Source organism: Bombus pascuorum, chromosome 2 (assembly GCF_905332965.1).
Source record: "Bombus pascuorum chromosome 2, iyBomPasc1.1, whole genome shotgun sequence".
Classification (NCBI taxonomy): Eukaryota; Metazoa; Arthropoda; class Insecta; order Hymenoptera; family Apidae; genus Bombus; species Bombus pascuorum.
Genome location: NC_083489.1, coordinates 2,217,331 through 2,240,770, shown reverse-complemented (window position 1 = coordinate 2,240,770; position 23,440 = coordinate 2,217,331). Strand labels below are relative to the sequence as shown.

Below are 23,440 nucleotides of genomic sequence, written 5' to 3'. Positions count from 1 at the left end.
TAACATTTAGAAGATGAAATAAATTTCTATTTAGGTTTTGTATCTTTAGGTACGTGGATAAAGACGTAAAATTGCATAAACATTCGCGGTGATCTATCGATGACAAAAACAGGATGGAAGAACAATACGTTCTATTATTCTATCGAAAGGTTACGGCAACATTGTTTTCTAATTCCAGATGTTCTTTGCGGAACTGCAGAGGACAATCGGTTGGAGGGTGATGAAAGCGCGAACCACGGACACGAAAAGAATAAATCAGGTCTCCGATTGAAATTTAACGAGGAACCTGGATGGCCACAGGTGTACGTCCATTTCTAAACGTACGATCCTCCTGCACCCTCTCACACCCCTTTACCAACTGGTCGGTCGCTGTTAAAAGCTACATTCCATCGGCCAAACAACCAGTTCTGAATCGGTTTCGAATTCTCGATGGCTCATGAATCTTCGATCGCACGGGACTACACGTATGCCTAGAAGTATGTATCGAAGAAAGCGAAATGAACATCGAATTTGCTTTATTCGTATCGACGAGAACGCATAACGTGGTCAGATGTATCGTGTTACGGTACGTTGTTCCTTTGACAGGGGAAATCGCTTTTCCAAGGAAACCGAAACTCTCTTTAAACGGATAATCTATGGATAGATAGATAATTTCAACTGTTGCCGCTCTTATACGCGCACATCGGGTGTTTTGGTAACATTGTAAACGAGATATCATACGAAATTAGTTTATTTTTGCTGTTATCTGTATCAGACGAAGCAACAGCATCAAGAAGAACATCAGGTACCGATACGAAAAGCTGCTGATGCGATTATGACGCGATAACGAAGCGAGATAAAAATAAATGTTGCATAAATGATTTTTTCGAATAAGCAGTATCGGAGGTTTAATCGTTTCGTTTAAACAATTTTTGTTGAAAGACTTAAGCGGCAGATAAAAATTTGTATGCAAATATCCTTGGATTAAAAAATTTTTCGCACAATTTTTAACATATATTATCAAAACTTTCTACATAATTATATTATTTCATCGAAAGCGATGAAAAAGCCACGGTTGAACGATCAAAGCGACACCGCTCTGCCATACATCGTAAACGATACGTTATAAAAGCATTAGACTTGTTTGTTGTTCGTAAATCTCGCTGCAATAATCCTTCAAATAATACGTCTCTTTAACGGAGTTTATCTTTTCGAAACTTAATCGAGTACAATTTCGGACGATATAATCATCGATTAAAGCAAACCGTATAACGATGGATACGAGCGATCCTGCGATTCCTCGAAATAGCGAGCGAGTAACGAAGCTCGGGCACGAAGTCCTCGTCACTTTTTTAACCATCGAAATTCTCCGATAGCGACGAAGAGGAGCGTAACACACAGGACTGCAACGGGGAGTCTGCCATCGGGCCGAGACAGGCTGCTCCAGCAGGCGAGCAAGTGCCAGTTGCTCGGCGGCAGTTGCCACGGCTGGACATACATTTGCGTCCTTTCGTCGAGGTCTTCGTTCACATGCGACTTACCCCCGTCGCGGTTCTTTGAAAGGAAGTTCGAGGGACGAAAGTAATCACCGTGAAAGAAAGTGACGAAAAGCTGAAATCGTGAAAGCATTTCGGAGGAAGAAAGAAACGGCAAACGAGAGGAAAAGGAGATAGAGAGAAAGAGAGAGAGAGAGGGATCATGAAAAGGAGGATGCCATGTGTTAGGAACAGTGAGTGCGTGTGAGTGGCGTGCGTGTTACGTGCGTGTCGGCCCAGTGGCTTCGGTCCTTCGACCCTCGAGGACGTACCACCAGCCGAGGACACGATGATGATCTCGATGATACAAGCTGCCATCCTCCTGTCCGTCTTCGTTCATCTCAATGCCGCCACCAATACTATCACTATGGCTAAGGTGAGCATGTAATCGAACGTTGTCTCATTTGGAGAAGGTTTTCAAGGTTCCCTAGAAAATGGAAAATTGATGTACGTTGCACCGTATCACGGATAGGGTAGAGTTTTAGTTTCGTCAAACGCTTGGAAATTGGAAATTCTTGTTGAAAAAGGCAAAGATTCTGTGAAACAGAGGTACAAAGGTATGTCTCACAGTAGGATACAGTCGAATTTTATCTTCGACAGAGCTGATACATTTTAGAATACAACGTTTGAAGAAATTAGGGAACCGTTTAGTCAGGGGACTTGATTTATGACACGGTTTGGAAGATATCGCTAACAGCAATGTTGTATATTTAATGTTTATTAATAGCAGTACTATTAACGTACATCCGATCGATATTAATAGTAATGTCGTTGATATATGTATATTTCACATACACGAATAATGGTGTTATCTTAATCTATTGTCTTGTAACATCGACCGTAATCGATAGAGTCATACTCTTTGAAACAAGACTCTTTTGTCACTCGTCAGGTATAACTTCTATTATCAGAAAAAAGAAGAGATTACAGAAGGCACAACCGGGTCAAACGTTTCTTTGCAATCCAACTTACGTGATCTTGTAATCGCTGCAGGTAATATCTGCCATGCACCGTACAGCGTGCAGGTGCAACTATACTCTACTAGAAGCGTTAGCCGGTTAAATAGCTAGTAGTTGGTTGTATAGTTAAAAGGTATTCGTGCGACGATAGCTGGTTGTTGGTTAATTAGACACGGTTCGCCAATACGATAAGCACGGATGAGGAGAACGGTTTCGACTAACGAAAGAAACGTTTTTTATAATAGTTGCGTGACAGAAAAATTATTAGCACTTGGCGTACGCGTTGTACAATCGTTTCACGGCCTTTTAAGTATCCCGCCGTACGATACAAATAGTCTTTTGTTTGCACCAGGCAAAGAAGAAAGGTAAATAGCGGTAATATCTGAGTCTCGATTAGAGATCCGTAACTTTTCTTTCTTCTTTTTTTCAATATAATTATAAATACGCGAGATATCGTGCCTCTTTCTCTGTCCCTGTTTCGCTCCCTCTTTGCGCTAATGATTAATCGAGAAACTCAACGCTATGCTCGTTGTTAAGTTAATTATGTGGAGCACCCGATAACTTACTGCTTTTACACTGGGTGGAAAGATAATTTTGATTTCTCGTTACGAAATTTTATTGCATTATACTCTCTTATTCTCTTTCTCATTTTTCCTCTTTCTCGATCTTCCAAGAAACATGTCGAAACGAACGATTCTTCCGTGAAATAGTAGCGATTCTTATCAACGCATCGTGACGTGTTCGATCGCCGTGTGTTATGGTGAAATTTTCGTATTTCATAAAAATATGATTCATCGTTAATTTAATCTACGCCCACGATCGCACAAGGCAACGCTATCGCAACACTTTGTAATATTCGATAGTGAGAACCGAGTCTCTTCTTAACCCCTCGCCTTCTGATCTTTTCCGCGACTATATACATCTGCGTTAACTAGCGACTGCTTTAACGCTATGTCCGAGGCAAAACGTTGAAATATTATACACGATTTGTATTCAGTAATCTACGGTCTTATAATATGGAAGTAAAGCCAGAGTTAAAATTGAACTTTGATACAAGTCTGACTCCGTTCTATTTGATCCATAATCCATACCAGTCTGATGAGTCTCGCTCGATACTATGAGACAAGGGGTTAAAAAAAAATTCGTGTAGGTGGTCTTATGGCTATGCCGTGAATGTTCCTTGAAATTCACATTTTTGAACGTACAACTAAAGTAGTTGGAAGCTAAACAGAGATTTTCTTCCAAGCGTTAGATATTATAACGAAGACTTCACACTGGATATTTTGTATGTACATATTTCTGCATACTAGATGCTTGATTCTGTATATTTTTGCAGCTTTAAGCGTATAAACGCCTATAATCTATTTATGGCATTGAGAGTTACAACTAGGTTCATCGGAAAGTTTTTCTTCTTATAATTAAGTTTCAACGAAACATTTATCGTTACTTGTAGCCGCCTTTCGTTTACTTCGTCGTTGTTAAATTTTTCATGTTTTATCTAAACATTTTATCTAAATATTCTCGCGTCTCTACGACCTGTTTTCGAGTATCGAGCATCATTTATATCAAATAGCTTTAGAATATTTAAAATTAAATATGAGAAACTGTGGAAAATTATCCCCGTAGGAGATGTTTTATCCGCCCCTCGTAAAGAATGCAATTATTGTTATCAGCGATCGATTTTTTCACCGTCTTTTCTCCTAGATTAAATTTTCAGATTCGAAGCGTGAATTAGATTGCAGAGACTCGACTTGAAACGCAAATAGAATTTCAGATTGAAATGTAAATTAAATTTCAAATTGAAATGTACATACATTTCAACCACCTGCGTTTTATGAAAAATCCACGAGTGAAGTCTCAGATATACGATCGAACGAACGTACAATGGAAAAGGTGTGGACGTTTCAACTGACCTGATACAATGCCAAATATCTCGGAATATCACGAGTATTCCCCCAGAATAGAAACCACGGCGTCTAATCAATTTCCGCGATAGAGGCACATGGGCGATCCACGATGACAGACGCCAAAGAGAAAATTGTATTTATTTATGTCGCGGTCATTCGTTTCCTCCTTATCGAATTAATTACGATAAAAGCAGCCGTGTGTGTCCAACAACATTGTTCTTTCTTCGTATTTTACCGTTTGTTTGTAAACTACCACGTTTTCTTCTTGCACAAATCGTAAAGAAGTAGTTACGAGGGACAAGCTTCGTTGCAGATAGCACGATTTTTCATTTCGACGTCGGGATAACGATACTCGCTTTCAATTATATACTCTGGACGGTTAAATGGAACGCGTAAACGCGACGAAATAACGCTCCTTCGCGACAACGCCGATAAAATCACGCACAGTTTCCAGGAACATGTTCTAGAATTAAGAGCGTTGCACACGTATTTTCTGACCCGAAAATCTTTGCTGGCATAGCGAATTAACGATGTTAATAAATCGCGAATATTACGTCGCTGGATAGTAGATTTATGCTTGATGATTCTGTTGCTCTGTTTTCCTCGGGCTGCTCCTCGGCCGCTGGTCTCTCGATATATCGGGAAAACGCTTATCCTCTTCGCGAGAAATGATTCTCGCATTTGCTGATCCGTTATATTCTCTTTTCGCGTGGCAATGCATTTTGCAATTTAATCGTTTCTAGCTTTGGCCGATTGCGAAGGGTTGAAATTTCTAACGATAATTTATTATTCAGGTACGTTTAGGTATTACGTTTTCATTTGAACTATTCGAGTAGCGTATCGTGCATCTAACGGATTTGGCGATTATTACGAAGAAAGTAAAGGAAAGTAAAGAGAAGAGTAATTCTTGCCAGGGAAGATAAAGTTCTGTCGTTAGCAAATTAGTTCGATCAATGGATTTTCTAATCTTCGATTCGATCTAAATTTCAACTTAATAGCGAAAGCTATTGGATAATCTGTTTTCTTAAATCAAGGAAAATGATAATTAGACTGCGGATATCTCTGTATTTATGGGATATTTGAAAGCACAGCGTAGAATAGCCGTTGTAGTATTTAATAAATGAAACGGATCTCTATTTCGATTTCATCGTCGCGTTTGTAAAAATATGAAATTGCATAAAAACTCGCAGCCCAAAGTTAATGAAAATCGATAAGAAAATGTAACTTGGCAAGTTGGATGGAAAAGGCGAAATGATCTCGAAAGAAGCATCGACTCTCTACCGAAAAAGGCGCATCCGAAGAATCTGTTAAATTTCTTTTCATGCCCCCTGTCGAGACCACTTACGTAGGCACAGATTTGCCATCGAAAGGAATTCATACGTGGGCACACTTGGCATCCGAACAACGTTTCTTTTTTACGCTTTTTTCTCGCCTCTCTCAGTTTCGATTTTACACGATCCCGTCACACAGACAAACACATATCGACCGTGTTGCTTTTTTCCAGCGAATTTCGCCTTTCCGATCGACCTTCGCAAAAAAGGACACACGTACTTGCGCGTATCATCGATCAGCAATATTTGTGGCACGCAAATTTCACTCGCGTGCAATAAAATGCCGTTCATTCGGAAATTCCACGCGTTAATCTCTCGATCGCGCGTCCTTCCGATCTTCGCATTCTTTTCGCCGGGGATCGCGAATTTTTACGCTTCAACTTTTAATGTCTCGTTGGCCGTGAAATTTCTCAGATCCTTTTCCCACTCATAGAATGTCTTTTTTCTAGTACAAGCTTGTTGTGTATAGCGTAGAGTATCGCGTGTAGATCCGAGAGACGATATTCAGAGAAAGGAGCACTTTCGATATAAATTAATTTTCGTTATAAAAAATGTCGAGTCGATATTATTGCATCAGCGTAATGATCGATGTGACATAGTAGAGACGAAGGAAACGATATTAAGAGCAAGGGAAAGTTCTCGATATAAAGGAGATTTTTAATACAAATTATACTTTTGATAATTAGGGAAGAATTTTCTCTGCGACATAATTTTTGCTACTTATAACGCAGAGAATGAATCGATAGGTAAAGGAGGATGAATCTTTTATGAGTATCAAATACTTCGAACTTAAAGTACCTAAGAGAAACGTATCCTTTATTAATTATTAACAACAGTGTTTGAACAGTGTTCTTTATATTTTTGTAACAAACACATAACGCTAGAATTAGAACTAGTTTTACAACTTATCATTTTAGTTATTATTAGCTCGATAAGATGCGACGTGATCCTTAACAAGATGTTGAAGGAATCTGATTTTCATTTCTCGTATTTACCAAAGGTACAGTACCACAGCAGAAGAATTGTAAAAATATTTTAAAACGCAAGGTATCGATACCCACTATTCCTAAGCATTATTTTTCTAGAATTAAATATAACGATATCGTCATCGATAACGCTACCAATATCATTAATTTCAACAACATCGTCACCATCGTATGACGTTAATCACATGAACGCAGCAACATCGAGTTTCCTCAAAGTACTCTCGAGCGAGCGTCCAGTTTACTATACATCAGTACGATAACCGATCGTACTTCTTAAAAAAAAAAAAAAAATAATCTATTTGACGATTCAAAGCTATAAGCATCTTCGAGTACGTTCGTCCATAACGTAGCGAACAAACGATGTCGGTATAACACGAACCGAACACGTTCCACGGTTGTTTCTTTCTTCCCATGCTCGTACCTAGCCAGGAATTTCGTTCGTTAACATTGAACGTATGCAAATCGCTGGAGACGAATTCTTCTCACCGAGAGGCGACAACCACGAGCCTTATTTCCGTGTAATCTCAACTTTCTCATAGCCGGCGAGAAGAGATAAAACGATCCGTACGGTCCAACCGATCCAGACGGCCAGGCTCGAACTCGTCCAAAGGTGCACACGTGCAACGTTTAGCTCTGCTTGCTTGTACCTGGAAAAAAGAAACAGCTTGCTTCCAAGTACACATTAGATGGCGATCGTATCTCATCCAGTCTTGTTCGATTTTCATCGAAAATCCTACCCTTTATTTCCTTAGATGAGACTATTGCAAATATTATGGCTCTTCAGCGCCAAGTGTTTCAAGATGTTTGATCTTTGCACAAAGAATCCCACGACGATATTTCGATTTGCATGCTTCCCATCGACATGTTCATTTTACAAATAACCGTTACATAGATACATGTAATGTGTACGTGTGCAAAAAGCTTTGCCGAGGTACAGTAGTATGCGAAAATCTTCGGTCGAATAGATTTTTCGCTTTGCGATTAATTGTTCTCGCATTTAAAAAGTGTATTTAAAAAGTATCTAAGAAGATTTCCATCGATATTGTTTATAAAGGTACGGTAAATAAAAGAAGACGATTCTTGGAATTGTTAGAGATGCAGGAGATAAGATATTTATTATAAATTATTATTACGATTTATTCCTTCTGGGGATAGAAAAGAATAAACGATTGCTCGACCCGATTTCAAGTTCCTCGTAACATTAACATTTCAAGATCGAAAGTTCTCGTACGGTTTTATAATTACGACATATTAATACACACATACGCATGTGGCATTTTCTATAGAACTTTAACCAACATTGGCTACAAGAACATGGCAAGCAGAAGAAAACGTATAAACGTTTTTATCGCATAATTACACACGTACGCCATTAGACAGAATTTTTTTAAGTATTTTGCACGTGTTACTCGTGCACCGAGTAAGCAGAAACGAAAGCTGAAAGCGTATCGTTTCGAGAAAGAGAGAAATTGACGGGACGCGTGTGTCTTCGATAAGCAGCCGATGAATCGCGTCTTGTTCGAAATACAATACTTAATAGGATTTTTTCAGCGCCACGAAGAAGACGTCTTGAATTTCGTGTCTTAATCCATCCGAAGACGAGCAATAATTAATAAGAAGCTGGTTGCACGAATGGCGAGCATCAAGCCGCGAAAGAATGTGTCTAAGAAACCTGTTTGGGGAGAGCCAATATCTTACGAGGTCCTCTCCTCTTTACCTCTTTCTCTCCTCTCCTCTCGCCGTACCAGGAACACACATGTGCACCTTCTCGTGTGCATTGCGACACGCAAAGCTTCCCCCGAATGCTCAGGTGTTGGCAGATATTCCCCTTTCTGCCTTTTGTGCATCGTTTCACCTTCTGCATCGTTAGCCGGCCAACTCCTCATCGTTTCGGCTATTAGCCTCTCTCGAACGTTCCTCGTCTCACTGATTATCCAAACCGATTAACGTTCGTCTTCTCGTAATACGAAAAAATTCAGCTTTGCAAAGTTCCAATGAAATTTCGATGGAGGAAATAGAAGAAGAGCTGCAGAATGTCGAAGCTTAACTATCGCGATTTATGAGCACCGAAAACAACTTTAACATCTAGGGGGGAAAATATGTTGCTGTTAATAAATAATCTGTGTACGATATTTTGTGTTTTATGCCGTCTTATTGAATTATGGGATCGACTCTTGCTTATCATCTCTTCAGGAACGATGTAATGCCATTTTTCCAAAACTTCCGAGCTTTGCTGGCGAATATTGTTCCTAGGTGCATTTCTGCGCGATCTGCTGACTCGTTCTCCACATACTCTCCGCCTATTGCCCCGTGTGATTATTATTTGTTCCTTTCGTTGAAAAATTCTCTTCGTGGTAAAAGATTCGATTCAACGAATGACGCAAAAATGCACCTAGAACGCGATATTTATGTTGACTACATTAGTAAATATTTTTCTAGCAAATCCTACGAGTTCTGAAAAAATTGCATCTATTACGTACTAACTGGATAACACGATATAAAACAGAAAATATCGTGCATCTGTTATTTATCGATAAAGCGGAAGAAACCTTTGGGACAACCTAATATCTTGATCGATTTAATTCTTTATCAAAATCATCGAAGAGACATTGATTTATTCCACTGATTCGATAAGTTAAAGTGCATCGTGATAAGCAAAGAATGTGTCCGATAAAAACTATATCAAAGAAGTAGAAATAATAAATAGTCTGTGGAAGAGCACTCTAAGAATGGTACGAAAAGATAATATACATAATTCGATAATAAAAACGTTCTTTGAGTTATTTTCCAGCCAACTGTATCCTTTCGACGTATGTCGTTTGGATCGTGTATTTGATCCAAAATTAATAAAGTCGATAACAAAGTTTGAAATTTATCGCTCGATGTAAATACATTGTAGCAATATATATATATACGAAATACCGACGTTAAATTCAAGCTTGAAAATGAAATTTTATTTCAAAGTATAGTAAAATAAAGTTCATCGAAGAGTAGATCTAATTAACGAGGCAAACTTTAATTGAAATTGGAAAGTTAAATTTTACTTCTAATGTTTCTTCCTTCACTCGTATATCACCAAAGTATATCGAAGAAGAGTAAAACATCAATAAACGAGTCGAACTATAGTGAAATATAGCAAAATATACACAGAATCATCAAATCTTTGAATCTCTTCGATCGCTCCAAAAATACGCGAGAATTCAGGCTATATGCTTGTCGGAGTATACGGTCCTCAAAGTCTTAAGCCACGTTCACAGCAGTTCTATCAACGGTCGTTACTCAGCTATTTCGCTACTGCACAAAAGCGATATTTCATCGTTGACTCGGCTGTTTTTCGCCTCCTCCCGATCCACATTCATATCGTATCATTACCAATGGGATTTTTAACGAGTTTCCTGCAAGAACGTGAATAAGGTTAACCTTTTCCGCGGCGGATTCCAATCGGATCCGATCTAAATAGCAATTACCGAGTTGGTAACGAGGTATTCGAAAAGCAATTAAACTCGTAGTAATTTTACGATCGGTGTATCAAGCGTGCCGGCCCAGGACCTTGATCGTTGATCGGTTGCTATAATATCGAGTTTTATCGTGACTCAAATCGATCTGCCGCGCCGCCGTCGCTACTCTATAATCAATTTTCTCGTCGTGTCAACTACGGGGGCAATTCGGTGCCGCATGGCGCCAATCTACTGAAACACTTCCCTTTTTCTTCTCTTTCTGCTTATTCGCACATACTATCGGTCCTAACTGGTCCAGCACTTTTCCTGAATTTATGTCGTAACGTTATGCGAATTTGTACGAAACTAACGAGTAGACGTAGTTATTATCTGTTTTTGGAGTTGACAAACTATACGTTTAAGTTATTGATAATTTGCGCCTGTTTATGCATGTTCATATTTTTATGTACGCAGCAACTGAATGAAAAAGAAGAACTTGAACAGACATATGTTTCATATCTTTGGATATTTTATACAGCTTTAAGTATTATGTGCATTCGGTGCGTTTCGCACCTTTAAACTTTCTATGAAGGCAGAAAAATCGATGTAATGTACCGATATTAGACGTCGCTGCTTGAAATAATTTAATCATTTTTCTGTCGGATCATAAAAGATCTTTTTTCTTTGATTTAGAATTTAGAAAATTAAACATATTCTTGCGTACATAGGTTTTTTTTATTTTGGGTTTTTTTTTTACAATTTGTCCTGAAGGACATTTGGTAAAGTGTTATATCTTATTGGTGAGAAAACAAATAAAATAAAAATAAATATAGCATGTGGGTGGTTACCCCCAGCGGGGTGTCAGCTTCGTTTTTTCTAAGTTATATCTTTTATGATCGTCTGAGCGTACATAGGTGGCACAGAAAGTGTCGACGCACGTATTAATTAATTAATATCTTAAATATCCGGAGTATGTAAATATACTAAATTTCGTATCATTTAATGGCACTTTAGCGCGTCCGGAAAAATTCGATACGATAAAAATGGAACGTGTAATTTAATAGAAAAAACGCTTCATTGGGAAAGGAGGGTACGTGTCAGTACTTTTTGTAGCCATTATACGTACATATAACACAAAGTGCCAGATGAATCATTGCATATCTCTTCGTCCGTAATTTAGTAATTAAATTACATCCTGTTAAAGACAAGCAAATCCGCATACTTTTGAACTACGTATCGCTACACGCTTACGAGTTTCTACGGGTATAAATTTCTTCGTACGATTTTTATCCTCTCTCGTGACAGAGAATATTTTTCTTCTCTACTCCAGCAGATCGTTGGTCCTGTTATTTCTTTTTCTACTTCTCCTTTTTCTCTGACACACTTCCTTGGCGCCTGTAATAATTCTCCAGACGAAATTGGTAGCAAATCCTATCGAAGCTAAAGAGGGAAAAAGAAGGATGACACATTCTCGACGAGTCGTTATATCGTTCGTGACATTCGCTCACGAAGCTACAATTAATGGTAACTACCGCGGAAAATGTAGTCCGATAATTGGCGCGCGTGTCAATGACGACGACGCCTCGTCGTCGAGACGTTCGTCAGTAATTAACACTCGTCCCGTTAAACACAACTCGTTCCCGTCCGCTGAGAATTCAAAAAGAGAGTCTCACGTTCGTCTAATTAATAACCATCCTTCCACGCTCGATTGATGGAAACGGTGCCTCCTTCTTCTTCGTGAATCATTATTCATTTTTATCCGTCTTTCTGCCTTCGACGATCGCTCTGCTTTTTGAATTAGGTGCAATTAAGGAGAACGTTTATCGAATTTGACTGGATCGCCTGGTGATTTAGCGGATCGTGCGCTATGTTTCGCTTATACGCTGCGATACGGAGCTCGTAGAGAGCTGCAGATACAAGTTGTATGATTTAGCTGCGTAGTTGTGGAGAAATTCGAGCCTAGAGGCAATTTTTTAATCCTTTTCTCTTTTCAGTAAGAATATGTTTTACTAATTTTCTACAGTTATGGAGTAAGGCGGTATTTGTTAATCATCAGTTTCTGGATAATTCTTATAAATTAAATTTACAGTTTATTTTAGTAAGTTTGTCATTGTCTTTCTCAGCGGAATGTTTTATTTTATTTCTTTATTTCCATCGAACCACGATGCAAAACGTTCAAAGATATAAAAACACTCGTTTTACTCTTTTGACATTTCTTGTCCTTTTTCATGGTTGAGAAGTATTTGTTGTTACTCGATAGACGTGGGGCTAAATGTTGAATGTACTATGTATTATATAGTATCTGGATGAAAATATCAATTATGGATGTACAGTTGGTGGTGAATAAAAATTCACGATTATATTAAAAAGGAAATGAATGTGACCTCGAAATCTTGGCATCTAACAACGAGGAACAATTCAGCTGCGTATTTCTTCTCCGAATCAACGTCCATATAGATACGTGTCATAAATATCTTTAACGTCGTTCTAAACGATACTTAAAGTTTCATTTCTTTTTACGAATACTATTCCTCGACGTTCCTCGTCATTTACTCTCATTTTCATACTTCTCGCGAGCACTTTGCCTCGTTTGAAAAGAATATTATACCGTATCTTTAGAACGGAGCAATTATCAGTGCAATGAGAAAGTTTGGACGATTGGAAGTTGGAAAGTTTGAAAATTGGGAAAATTAAACATTTGAAATCTACAAATTTACGAACTGAGGTGTTCGACAATTTGTATCATCGAAGATGTAAAAGTTTAGAAGTTCAGAAGCTTGAAGCTTTGTGACTTGGAAGAGTTGCAAATGTAAGAGTCTGAAAATGTTAATTATTTGTCCAAAAAAATCAAAGAATACTCCTTATTATAAACTTAGCAAACGACCACCAAAGGAAACGCTGCGTATATTATTTAATAAACTACCGATTCCATGAGAACATGCCTTAATACATAATTCTATACATATTTGAAAAATTAGAAATTTTAAATCTACAAATTTACGAACACCGGTGTTTGACAATTTGAATCATAAAAGATGTAAAGGTTTAGAAGTTCAGAAGCTTGAAGCTTTGTGACTTGGAAGAGTTGCAAATGTAAGAGTCTGAAAATGTTAATTATTTGTCCAAAAAGATCAAAGAATACTCCCAATTACAAACATAGCAAACGACCACCTAAAGAAACGTTGTATATATTACTTAATAAATTACTAATTCCATGAGAACATGCCTTAATACATAGTTCTACACATATTTGAAAATTGGAAAAATTAAAAATTTGAAATCTACAAATTTACGATCTCCGGTGTTCGACAATTTGTATCATCGAAGATGTAAAGGTTTAGAAGTTCAGAAGCTTGAAGCTTCGTGACTGGGAAGAGTTGCAAATGTAAGAGTCTGAAAATGTTAATTATTTGTCCAAAAAAATCAAAGAATACTCCCAATTACAAACATAGCAAACGACCACCAAAAGAAACGCTGCATACATTACTTAATAAACTACTAATTCCACGAAAACATGCCTCTAAATCTTACAATTTCTCTGCGACCAATTTCTCAACGACCTAATATACCTACACATAATTCGATACATATTACCACGGCGGAACGATATTAATAGAAATGGTCAAACACAGCGTGATGAATGTTCTACGGGAATTTTTCGCTTTTCGTTGATAAACCGGCTACTCTGGAACAGGATCGATTTGAATTAGCTCGATACACTGCTGTCCACGTGATCGCTATCAAGCACGAAACGTATGGAACTTTAAATACGCTTGAACGTAGGCGACCAGCGACAGACAGGTGCAACAAGTAATCACGCTGGTCGACTCTTGTTTGTAGAAATTTGCATTTGCGTGTCGTCTAGCGCTGAATACACATGACCTGTTCTCTTTCCGCGAATTCTAATTAGCCACAGGATGTTACTATGGCCTGTATCTATAGTAATCAACTGATTGTTGAAACCCTTAACGCGTTAGTCCTCGTATCTCATATTGACCGTACGTTTCTGCATAATAATTTAAACTGGTTATATCTAATTCGTTTGATGAACTCATTGGATACGTTTGAAGCTCGTTGATCGCATCAATTTAAAATTCGTTTATCGAATCGTTTCGACAGTGGAACCTCCGATCCTTGACACGCAGCTAAATATATTCAATGGAATTAAAGCAATAAATGTAAATAAATAAATCGGTAAGAAATAGATTGGTAGATGTAAATAAAATCATATGTGTTTGTGTTTTGTGTCTCGACACGTAGAAGTAAATATTAATATCGTCAACAGGACTTGCGTGTTTCTAGCGAACAAATTACACGAAAGTGGATCTAGCGAAAAGCCTAATGAAAAATCTAATGAAAACTAATAGCAGAAATTTTGGTAGTTTTAATCCATCAAAGACGATGTAAACATAGCACAAAATAACTTCTATGCTACACTAGATTAAGGTCTAAAAGATTAACGTCTTTTCATCCGGTAAATATTTAAAAAATACGAATGACATTGGTTATATACAGGTTAATAGTCGTAAACTTAAACTAACGTAATAACTAAACAAATATTATTTGTGTCTCATAAAACACCGTGGATTTATCGCTTCCCTTTCTCGACCATTTCATATTAAGATCTTCCTCTTCACAATGTTGCTTTCACTAAGTTTTTTTTTTTTTATTTTATTTTGGTTATTTTACAATTTGTCCTTATGGACATTTGGTAAAGTGTTATATCTTATCGGCGAAGAAAAAAAAATAAAATAAAAATAAAAATAGCATGTGGGTGGCTACCCCCAGCAGGGTGCCAGCTTCGTTTTTTCTAAGTTATATCTTTTATGAGGTCTATTGGGTGTTTCCTTTTTAGTCTTCTCGCGATGTTTGTTGTGTTGCACGTTGCTTTCACTAAGTAACGTGAAAATCAGAAAATCAACAGAAATCGACTCTCGTAGGAACTTTGTATATTTACTTCTACATTTATTTTATTTTATTCCTCCTTTATCTCCGCTATAAAATCTCGTCTGTTGATAAATAACGAACAGCTCGACATTTATCGTTTGAAGTAAAGTCGCGAATCGTTTCAATATCGTTTTCGTTGAACGTCGATGAGATCGTTGGAGCACGAGTTTTCGAAGCGTTCTCGTTGAGATTTATTTTCTGTCAGAAAGGAAACGCTTTTGGTCGCGCGATTACGCGCCGAAAAACCCGTTTCGTCCGCACGCACCAAATTATGCTATCGATTTTCCCCGTTTCTTTTTCTTCCTACCTTCTCGATCTTTTTAACGTTACGTGGTCGAAATGCGCTCGTCAACGAGACAAGTGACACACGATGAAATCCTGCTATTGGCAACAATCAAACGCGAGATCCTGGCTGGCTAATTAATTTCCTCGTAAATCGTGGACGAATCTACTTTACGATCGATAATGGCACGCACGGAAACGGTTCGTTGGTTTATCGATAAACAAATTAGACGCGAGAATGCAATTACACGAGATTGCTACCGTAGAATTTCAACAGCGAACGCCGCTTCTATCATTATTTTCCTGCTAATGGATTCCGTGACTGGGATTCTCCACGTTCGTTCCTTGAAACGTTGACTTTTATTGGCTCGTTCGTTTCTACACAAGTTAGATAACGATAAGCCTCTCTACCTATATATCTCATTGTTTTATAAGTTTTATAAGTAGGTGCTATTATTTCGCGAATTGACATAATTACGGCAGAGACTTACGGAACCAGTTTCTTGAAAACATTTGCACTTTGAATACTTTAACAGTATATATATCACAATTGCTAATAGGACATTTTCTTCGTCAAAACACCGGCTTACACAAGTACGATAATGTAATATTTGCATAAATAGCTGCGATGATAAAAGAAGACAGAATTTTGGATATTGATCCATTTTTCCTGCATTACCTGCGACGATTATATTTCATTAAATCGACTCGAAATCATCTATCGTTGTATACCGCATGTCGTCCCACTCCCAGTCCGCCCACTCCCAACCCTTCCCAAAATTCCACAGACCGAAACCAAAAGCAGACTACCGAAATGCCCTGTTTTTGCGACCAGGTTTTCAGGACAGAGATAGGAAGAAAAGAACGATATCATATATAAGCACCGTTTTACAGCGACCAAAGTCCAAATTATAAATTATAATGCCAAAACAAATGTAATTGCGACACACATAATATTGTATGGCTATGTCGTACCTTTCGCCTAATCCACCCCATAACCGAAATTCATTGTTTATTATGAATAACGTACACATGTAATAATAATCTTCTGGGTCAATAAACGCTATGAAAAAAAAATACTGCATGTCGTAGTTGTTAATAGAAATATACTTAACACGTTATAAAAGTTTATTTTTTGAGAATAGCTAAGCATCTTAAGTGTACAAAGTACGGATTCTCGTGATCGGTAAAAGATTACTATTTTTACCAAAATCCAAATTGGACAATCGAAAATAACGTGTAAAATTCATCGAGATGAAAAGAAAATTTTGGAATTGAAAAGTATTAGAGATTCTACAAGCAACGTCTCGGCTGTTTCCTATTCAGTCGATAGATAAGGAGAAAGTGGGAATCAACATCTTCGAACAACAATAATAGCGTTGATTATCAATTCGTATTCAAGTACTTACACATATAGTTATCTGAATACTTGCGCACGTTCTTGACGTAACGCAGGAGTCCAGGTTCTCGTGATTGCTTAAATATTCGAAGTCGATTATCGCTTCCAGTCGACCAGCAACACCGTCTGAATGTTAAAGGATCATTTACCGGCGTGTATCCTTCGCGAGGATTTCAACGATTCGCACATCTTCGCTTTATGGTAATGCTTTGGTTATCGCGTTGCCTCAAATTTTTCATCTTCTTTGGAAACGCAAAACTCCATTAAAACTCGAAATATTTGCCCAGAAACCTGAATATCCTATCTCGTTGTCTTTCCTTTAAATATCGAATTTAACAGCGACATTCCTGAAAATTCGTAAATATTTTGAACTTCTTAACGAATATTACTAGCAGGATACTCGCTATACCTGTAACATGATACTATAATATTTAATAATTGAGTAATTATCTTACCAAGTACCGTTAATACGATATTTGCCAAAAGCTAAAATAACGTTCTAAAATTAGAAAATATTAAAATGCAAAATTAAAAAACAATTTAATAATAATTGTCGTCGTTTTACCAAGTATCGTCGATACAAAATTTGCCAAAATATTTGACAATTTAATAATCCTTATCGTCTTGTCAAATAGATACTATTAATACGATATCTATCAAAAGCAAACGTAACATTCTAAAGCTAGATGATATTCAATAAATCAGTTTACCCTGAAGGAAATGTACGACATAAAATAGAACCACGTCAATAAACAAAAGCAACTTTGACGTTAGATGAAAGCGTAAAATACAAACAACTCTGTTGCTAATAACGAGCTCCGTGTAAGGTGGCTACGCGTAAACGTTCGTTCTTTAATCACCATTTTCAGGCAACTATCTTAGCGACTCTTATAATCAAAGGCACTGACAAATCATTGTGTTTCGTTCGTTATCTGTTCTACAGAAAAAAAAGCGGCAACTTCTTCGAGAACCCGTCATTAGGCTTATGTACTTACTTGCGTGCCTTGGAACGTGTCTTTATCCTTGCCATAAGCGAGCGTACTATTCAGAAAAATTGTTCGGAGAAGTTATGCGCTTTTTATAAAGACTTATGCAACCTATCAAACGAACATTTGCGTTTGTTACTGTTAGCACACTTGAGAAACCATCGCGTTTCTGTTACACAGAGTGATAAAAAATTTGATTGATCTAAAATTTCAAAGATTTTTACCATTTTACGAGGAAAAGTGAGAGATTATTTAACCGATATAGATTAAATACAATGCCAGTTACAGGGAACGTGCAAGTTTGTTCTAACGTCTGCGAGAAATATTTGATGCGTTATCCTTTCCATTTCAAAGTACCAGACAGGTGTATTATGAAAATTTTGGATTGCAGATCGATCTATATTTCGAACTGTTCCTTCCTCTTTTCTTGAAAGAATGGCTTCATTTGTTTATCATTCTTGTTTTCCTACATTACAAGGAAGAATGAAATATTTCTATGGTCATAGAAAGAGAATAGAAAATTTACCTTCTATTCTTTTCTTTTGGGGCTATCCATACACGAAATAATTAATCCATTAAGAAGTACACGAATGCCTTCAAAATGACGTGGCTAATTTAGAATACATTTAGCGTGTCATGAATATAATGTGCCATAAATAAAATCCTTTGATTTTGGAATCTATGTCGACTAAATATTTATTCTTTTTATATGAATTATAAGTTCTTGAAGTCTCAGGTTCTTTTTCTCCTTTATCGCACCATATATTACAATAATATACGTTTCGACGATATAGAAGGAAGAGAACCGCATGTACACGAGACAACAGGTCACTACGGCGCCACTTAACTAGCGTAGATAATTACTAATCATGTTATGTCATCGCCGTTATACATATGTATTAGTTCGTCCGAACGATCTGTACATACGTTATACAAAAAGTATATTGAAACATAGAACAAAATATTAATTGATTGAGTTTAATTAAAGTTACTCCATCCTTTGGAAAATAGAATTCGATCGAAGAGGAACAGATCGGAGAAGAAATTACGGCAAAGGGAAGAGTACACGTGGTCGTATAATTTTGCGATATAGTAAACAAATACGGATGACGCAAGGGAAAAATTCCAATTGTGAAAGAAATTTTCTATAGCGATCGATTTAAAGAGCATACTGGGTGTACACGGTATCGTAGACCAGTGATTTCTCGTAAATGACAAGTATTTGAAAAAAGTGAAGGAAAAGTTTCGACGTTTCTTACAACGTCTGTTATAACAAAGACGACGTTCAATTTCCTAAATAGAACTATTTTTTTCTTTTTTTTAAATTAATATAGATACGCTACACGATGCCATAAAGCACAGAAAATAAAAATTCAATCGACGACAAACACGTTAATCGCCGTTCAACGTGAAGTTTCATCGCGACACGATTCTCAAGAGGCCAGAATTTACTTCTTTCATTTTTTCTCCGTTGCAGCCACTTGTTTCGACTCTTGTAACTTTAATTCCTACGATTAATAACAGCGAAAGAAACGCACATAAAAAAGGATAGAGTCATTTAGAAGCGAAGAAAAACTGACGAGTAATTCCTCTCGTTGTAAAAAGGGAAGAAAAAAGAAGGAGGAAAAGGAAAGAAAAAGGAAAGAGCGGGAGAGATACGATTGGATGCAATCGAATGTGATTACAGCACAATTTGACGGTCGCGTGCGTCGTTTTCTTGAATCGCGTCCACGGTGGCGCCAAGCGTGCAATCGTCGAGCGCACGTTCCTCGTTCGTGTTAGCATTCAACGCGTAACCCCGATTATTCTACGCTACACCGCGTTGCACTCTGCCTATTATGCGTACATATATTGCATCGCGTTGCGTGCACGCGGTGTAACGCATTCTCGAGGAACGAGGGTGCGTGCTACCAATCGGGCGCCACCTCCGGTTACGATTATCCGCTGGATGGATCGGTCCGAGAGTCTTCGTTTCGAGGGAATTCCGTTATTACAAACCGGCGGCCCTCGATCGCACTCCTTTTGACACCGTTATATCTCGCTTCTCGATCGTTTGCCTTTTATTTGCTTATCGAACACGCCGCCCGCTCGTGAACATCGATTTTGATTTTATAGCTTCTTACGGCAGTCGGAAACGTACTTTTAATGGACCATATATCTACCTCTGCCGATAAGTAATAACGTTTAATACGTTCGTGGTATCGACGATGAATTATATTCCTCGAAGATTGTGAGAAGCTCGGTTTCTTGGTTGTCGTTCTTAGAAGTCACAGCGCAGGCAGGCTAAATCGAATGTATTTTTTCGGAGCGTGTACACACGTACATATACACCTCCGTTGGAAAATTAACGCGTCGTTGGTTTTAAGAATTATCGTGAAAATTGTATAAAAGTTGCTTTCCTGGTTTGCCTCTTAAGAGTCGAAACCACGTCAGACTAAATTATATAGAAAATCCTTCGTGTATATTTTCAAGTACATAGCATAAAACGTAATAAGTGTGTTTTCAATAATATTTATGTAAAAGATGGAATCTACAAACGATACTGGATTATACGAACGTCTTAAGGGAATTTATCGATTGGATCTATAACTCGAGTGACTTAAGTAACTACATCAGGAGTTCTAATGCACGACGTTTCCTGCCATTAAAAGAATTTTAACGTACGAAGTGGTCCTGTTTGGAAAACGACATCCTATCCTTGTTAATTGTTTCCGGTTTCAAAAGATTTCTTCCATCCGATTAGAAATAAATGTTCCTCGAAGCTTAAGATTCTTCGTTGTTCGACAGGAGTTTCTAATAAAATCAAATTTGCAAAATCGCCAGGCAAAGGCTAACGATTATTTTCCTCCTTCGAGCCTATCTCTAACTTCTCTCCTCTCTTCCTTACTACGTCGATCGTCGTAGAATGTATATCTGCTATCGTAAAACTGTCGAAGTTAATTGAATTAAAAGGTACTCAGAATGATTTATACGGCCGTGTCGTTTCAGCAGTCGCATCGTTTCACATATCGGACGATTATGTTTATTCAAATAAAAGCGTTATGCAGGAAAGGCACGTAGGAAACGACAACGAGGCAACGACGACGACGATATTTCACCGAGGGTAATTAGCAGCGTATTTCTCGACGATACATTCAATCATTTCAACGAGCGTAATTACTGACACGGTCGTACGTTCAAGATCGTAAATCGGGTTTTACATTCCGTGCAATGCAAATGCATGACGTAATGATCCAGGCGCCTCTTCTGATGGATTCGAGGCGCCTTCTTTACTGTACAGAGGCGCCTCCTCCGTGTTAAAGACGCCTCTGTTCCAGGCTATTACCAGTGAATCATTCCTGTAGTACAGAGGATTTCGATTCAGGAATTTTCGTGTAGATATTTGCATCGAGTCGTGTCGTTTAAAATTAATTAAAATAAATCGCACGTTCTCTACGTGTCTACACTGTCGCCTGTGTGACAGTTGGCGAGTGATCAGCCTACTCATCGAAAACATGCTTACATTAGTACTCTGTAGATCGATGTAAAATATACATTTTATTTATAGAAATGTTAAACACCTATCTTTGCATGTAGATCATTGAACATGTTGCCTGTTCGAACAACGATGTGCGTATTTTAATTCCAATTTTTCGTCCTATTATTGAGACCATTTTCTCGTTTTAACGGCTATCGTCGTACGCTTTATAATATTTTATTCGTTACCTTTGATACCCATTTATACGATTATCGTTGAAAATATCTATTTTATTCTTTTCCCCTTTTTTGTTATCGTAAATCGTTTAAACTTATCACGGTTCTCATCGATATAAAATACTTCTTACGTGTTAGTTCTTCTTACGAATAGTTCTTAGTACGAGATAGCGTACAACGTTACTATTCGTATTCCTAGTTTTGTAGTGATAAGATAACGCATCGTATATTTTAGAAATTACAGAACGTATGTAAAGATACGAATTAAGAATTACATTACGAATGCTTACGTTCGCTACAAGTTTTATCGTAATTCGAAAGTTATATATCTACGGATTTGGTTGAGACAGTTGCGGAGGTTTAACGTCACTTACGGAAGCTCGAAACAAAAGTTCTCTGGTAAATTCGATTTTCCTCTCAAAGGTAGGAAAACGATCCCTGTGGCCAGTTATGGTTGTAAGAAATGCGATTCGCAGTCACGCGTAAGAGGTCACGAAAGATAACATATACGCGTCAGCGATCTTCCTGGAACGTCAAACGATGTTGGTGGATTCAAGGAAAATCACGAAAGAATTAGTCAGCCAACGAAATGTTCGATCAGTTTTCATTTTCATCCTTCCTCTGCCATGTTCGTTTAAAGGGAAGTCGTCAAAATGCCAAACACTTGACTACATTTAAGTGCTTCTGTAAAGTGATTCACAATGATTAATCATCATAGTCGAGTGACATTACTCACGGTAGGAACTCGCAGATTTACAGATAATAATGTAGTTAATTTTCTAATGACATTATCTAATTATACAGATATAGAAAAAGCATATTATAATTATAAAAGAGTTAAATTACCTTTACACATTGCTATTTTTAACGGAAGTCGTCATCAAGAGATATTTGATACGCGGTATAGGAAAAATTCATAGCAAATAATCAGATGTTTCATACTATAAAGGTATAAATTAAAAGAAATATATATATTATTGAAAATAAAAGAAATATATATGTAAGATCGTAAATCTTGGGATAATTCAGGTGATCGATTCTGAAGTCTGAAAATCGAGTTTTATTGTGAGAGTAATTAGATAAAATACAAAAATAAACAACAATTGATATCTATCTATAACGATAAATAACAATAAATTACATAAACGAGAAATAACAAGTTCTGTACAATGTTTACCTGAAAATCGAGAATCGATTTTCAACGTCCTAAGCTACCGATCTTTCTCCGTCAGTTAAAATTTTAAATAATTATTCTGTGATCTTGTCTATCTCTGATGCTGCTCTCTGTCTGTCCGTTTGGGAAATTAGTGTCTCAAAAATGGTTGTCCGTAAAACATAAGAGGGTCGCTCTGTCCGTGAAACAAAGAAAGTCGTGCTACCCGTAAAACAAAAAGAGTCCCTATCCCACGTGAACTCTAGGGAGTTTACATATATATATATACATATTACATAGTTATTTCCTACACTTTGTTCTTTAAATTTGTTTGATTTAATTTGGAGAAATAAATGATTTTTAAGCGATATCTTAATAAAAAACGGAGAAAAAGCTGGTTACATGTTCTATACGATTGTACTAGTAACATGAACGTTTAACATATATAATTGTGTATCGTGTGTGGGTCGTGTGTTTTAGGAGGAATGCAGAAAAAGGATAGCCGAATGTACAATGAGTGACGGTGCAAATACACCGGTATGTGGGAGCGACAGTGTTACGTATTCGAGTCAGTGTCGGGTCATCTCGAAGCAGTGTCAAGGCATGTCTATTCTTATCAAACACACTGGCCCTTGTCCAGGTAGGGTGATGCATTCTTCTCGTAATAGTGTTAGTGATTATTACTGTACCTTCGCCATGTAGTCGCATTAGAATAACTTCGTCAAAGGAATAATCATTATCAGAAACTAGAATTCCATCCGATTTCATTTTATCGTTAACTCTTAACAAATCGCCAGTTTATCATAACTTTTACCAAATTCAGTAATAGATATAACATAAGAGTTA

At 37.4% G+C, this 23,440-nt stretch overlaps 1 protein-coding gene and 1 long non-coding RNA gene across 3 annotated transcripts in view; one reads left to right on the top strand and one right to left on the bottom strand.

Moving 5' to 3' along the window:
• Positions 1-242: 242 nt before the first annotated feature.
• LOC132916478 (SPARC-related modular calcium-binding protein 2) overlaps positions 243-23,440 on the top strand; it is a 35,185-nt gene continuing 11,987 nt past the window's right edge. For both annotated transcript variants that reach the window (XM_060976532.1, XM_060976531.1), the window contains exons 1-3: positions 243-476; positions 1,356-1,890; positions 23,075-23,234. In XM_060976532.1, coding sequence (XP_060832515.1) covers positions 1,804-1,890; positions 23,075-23,234 — 247 coding nt within the window. In that variant the 5' untranslated portion in view covers positions 243-476; positions 1,356-1,803. The remainder of the gene's footprint in view (positions 477-1,355; positions 1,891-23,074; positions 23,235-23,440) is intronic.
• On the bottom strand, positions 982-3,915 carry LOC132916484 (uncharacterized). The gene is made up of 2 exons (XR_009660105.1): positions 2,487-3,915; positions 982-1,941 (listed from the first exon to the last, which is right to left on the bottom strand). It is a non-coding gene; the product is annotated as an uncharacterized LOC132916484 (long non-coding RNA).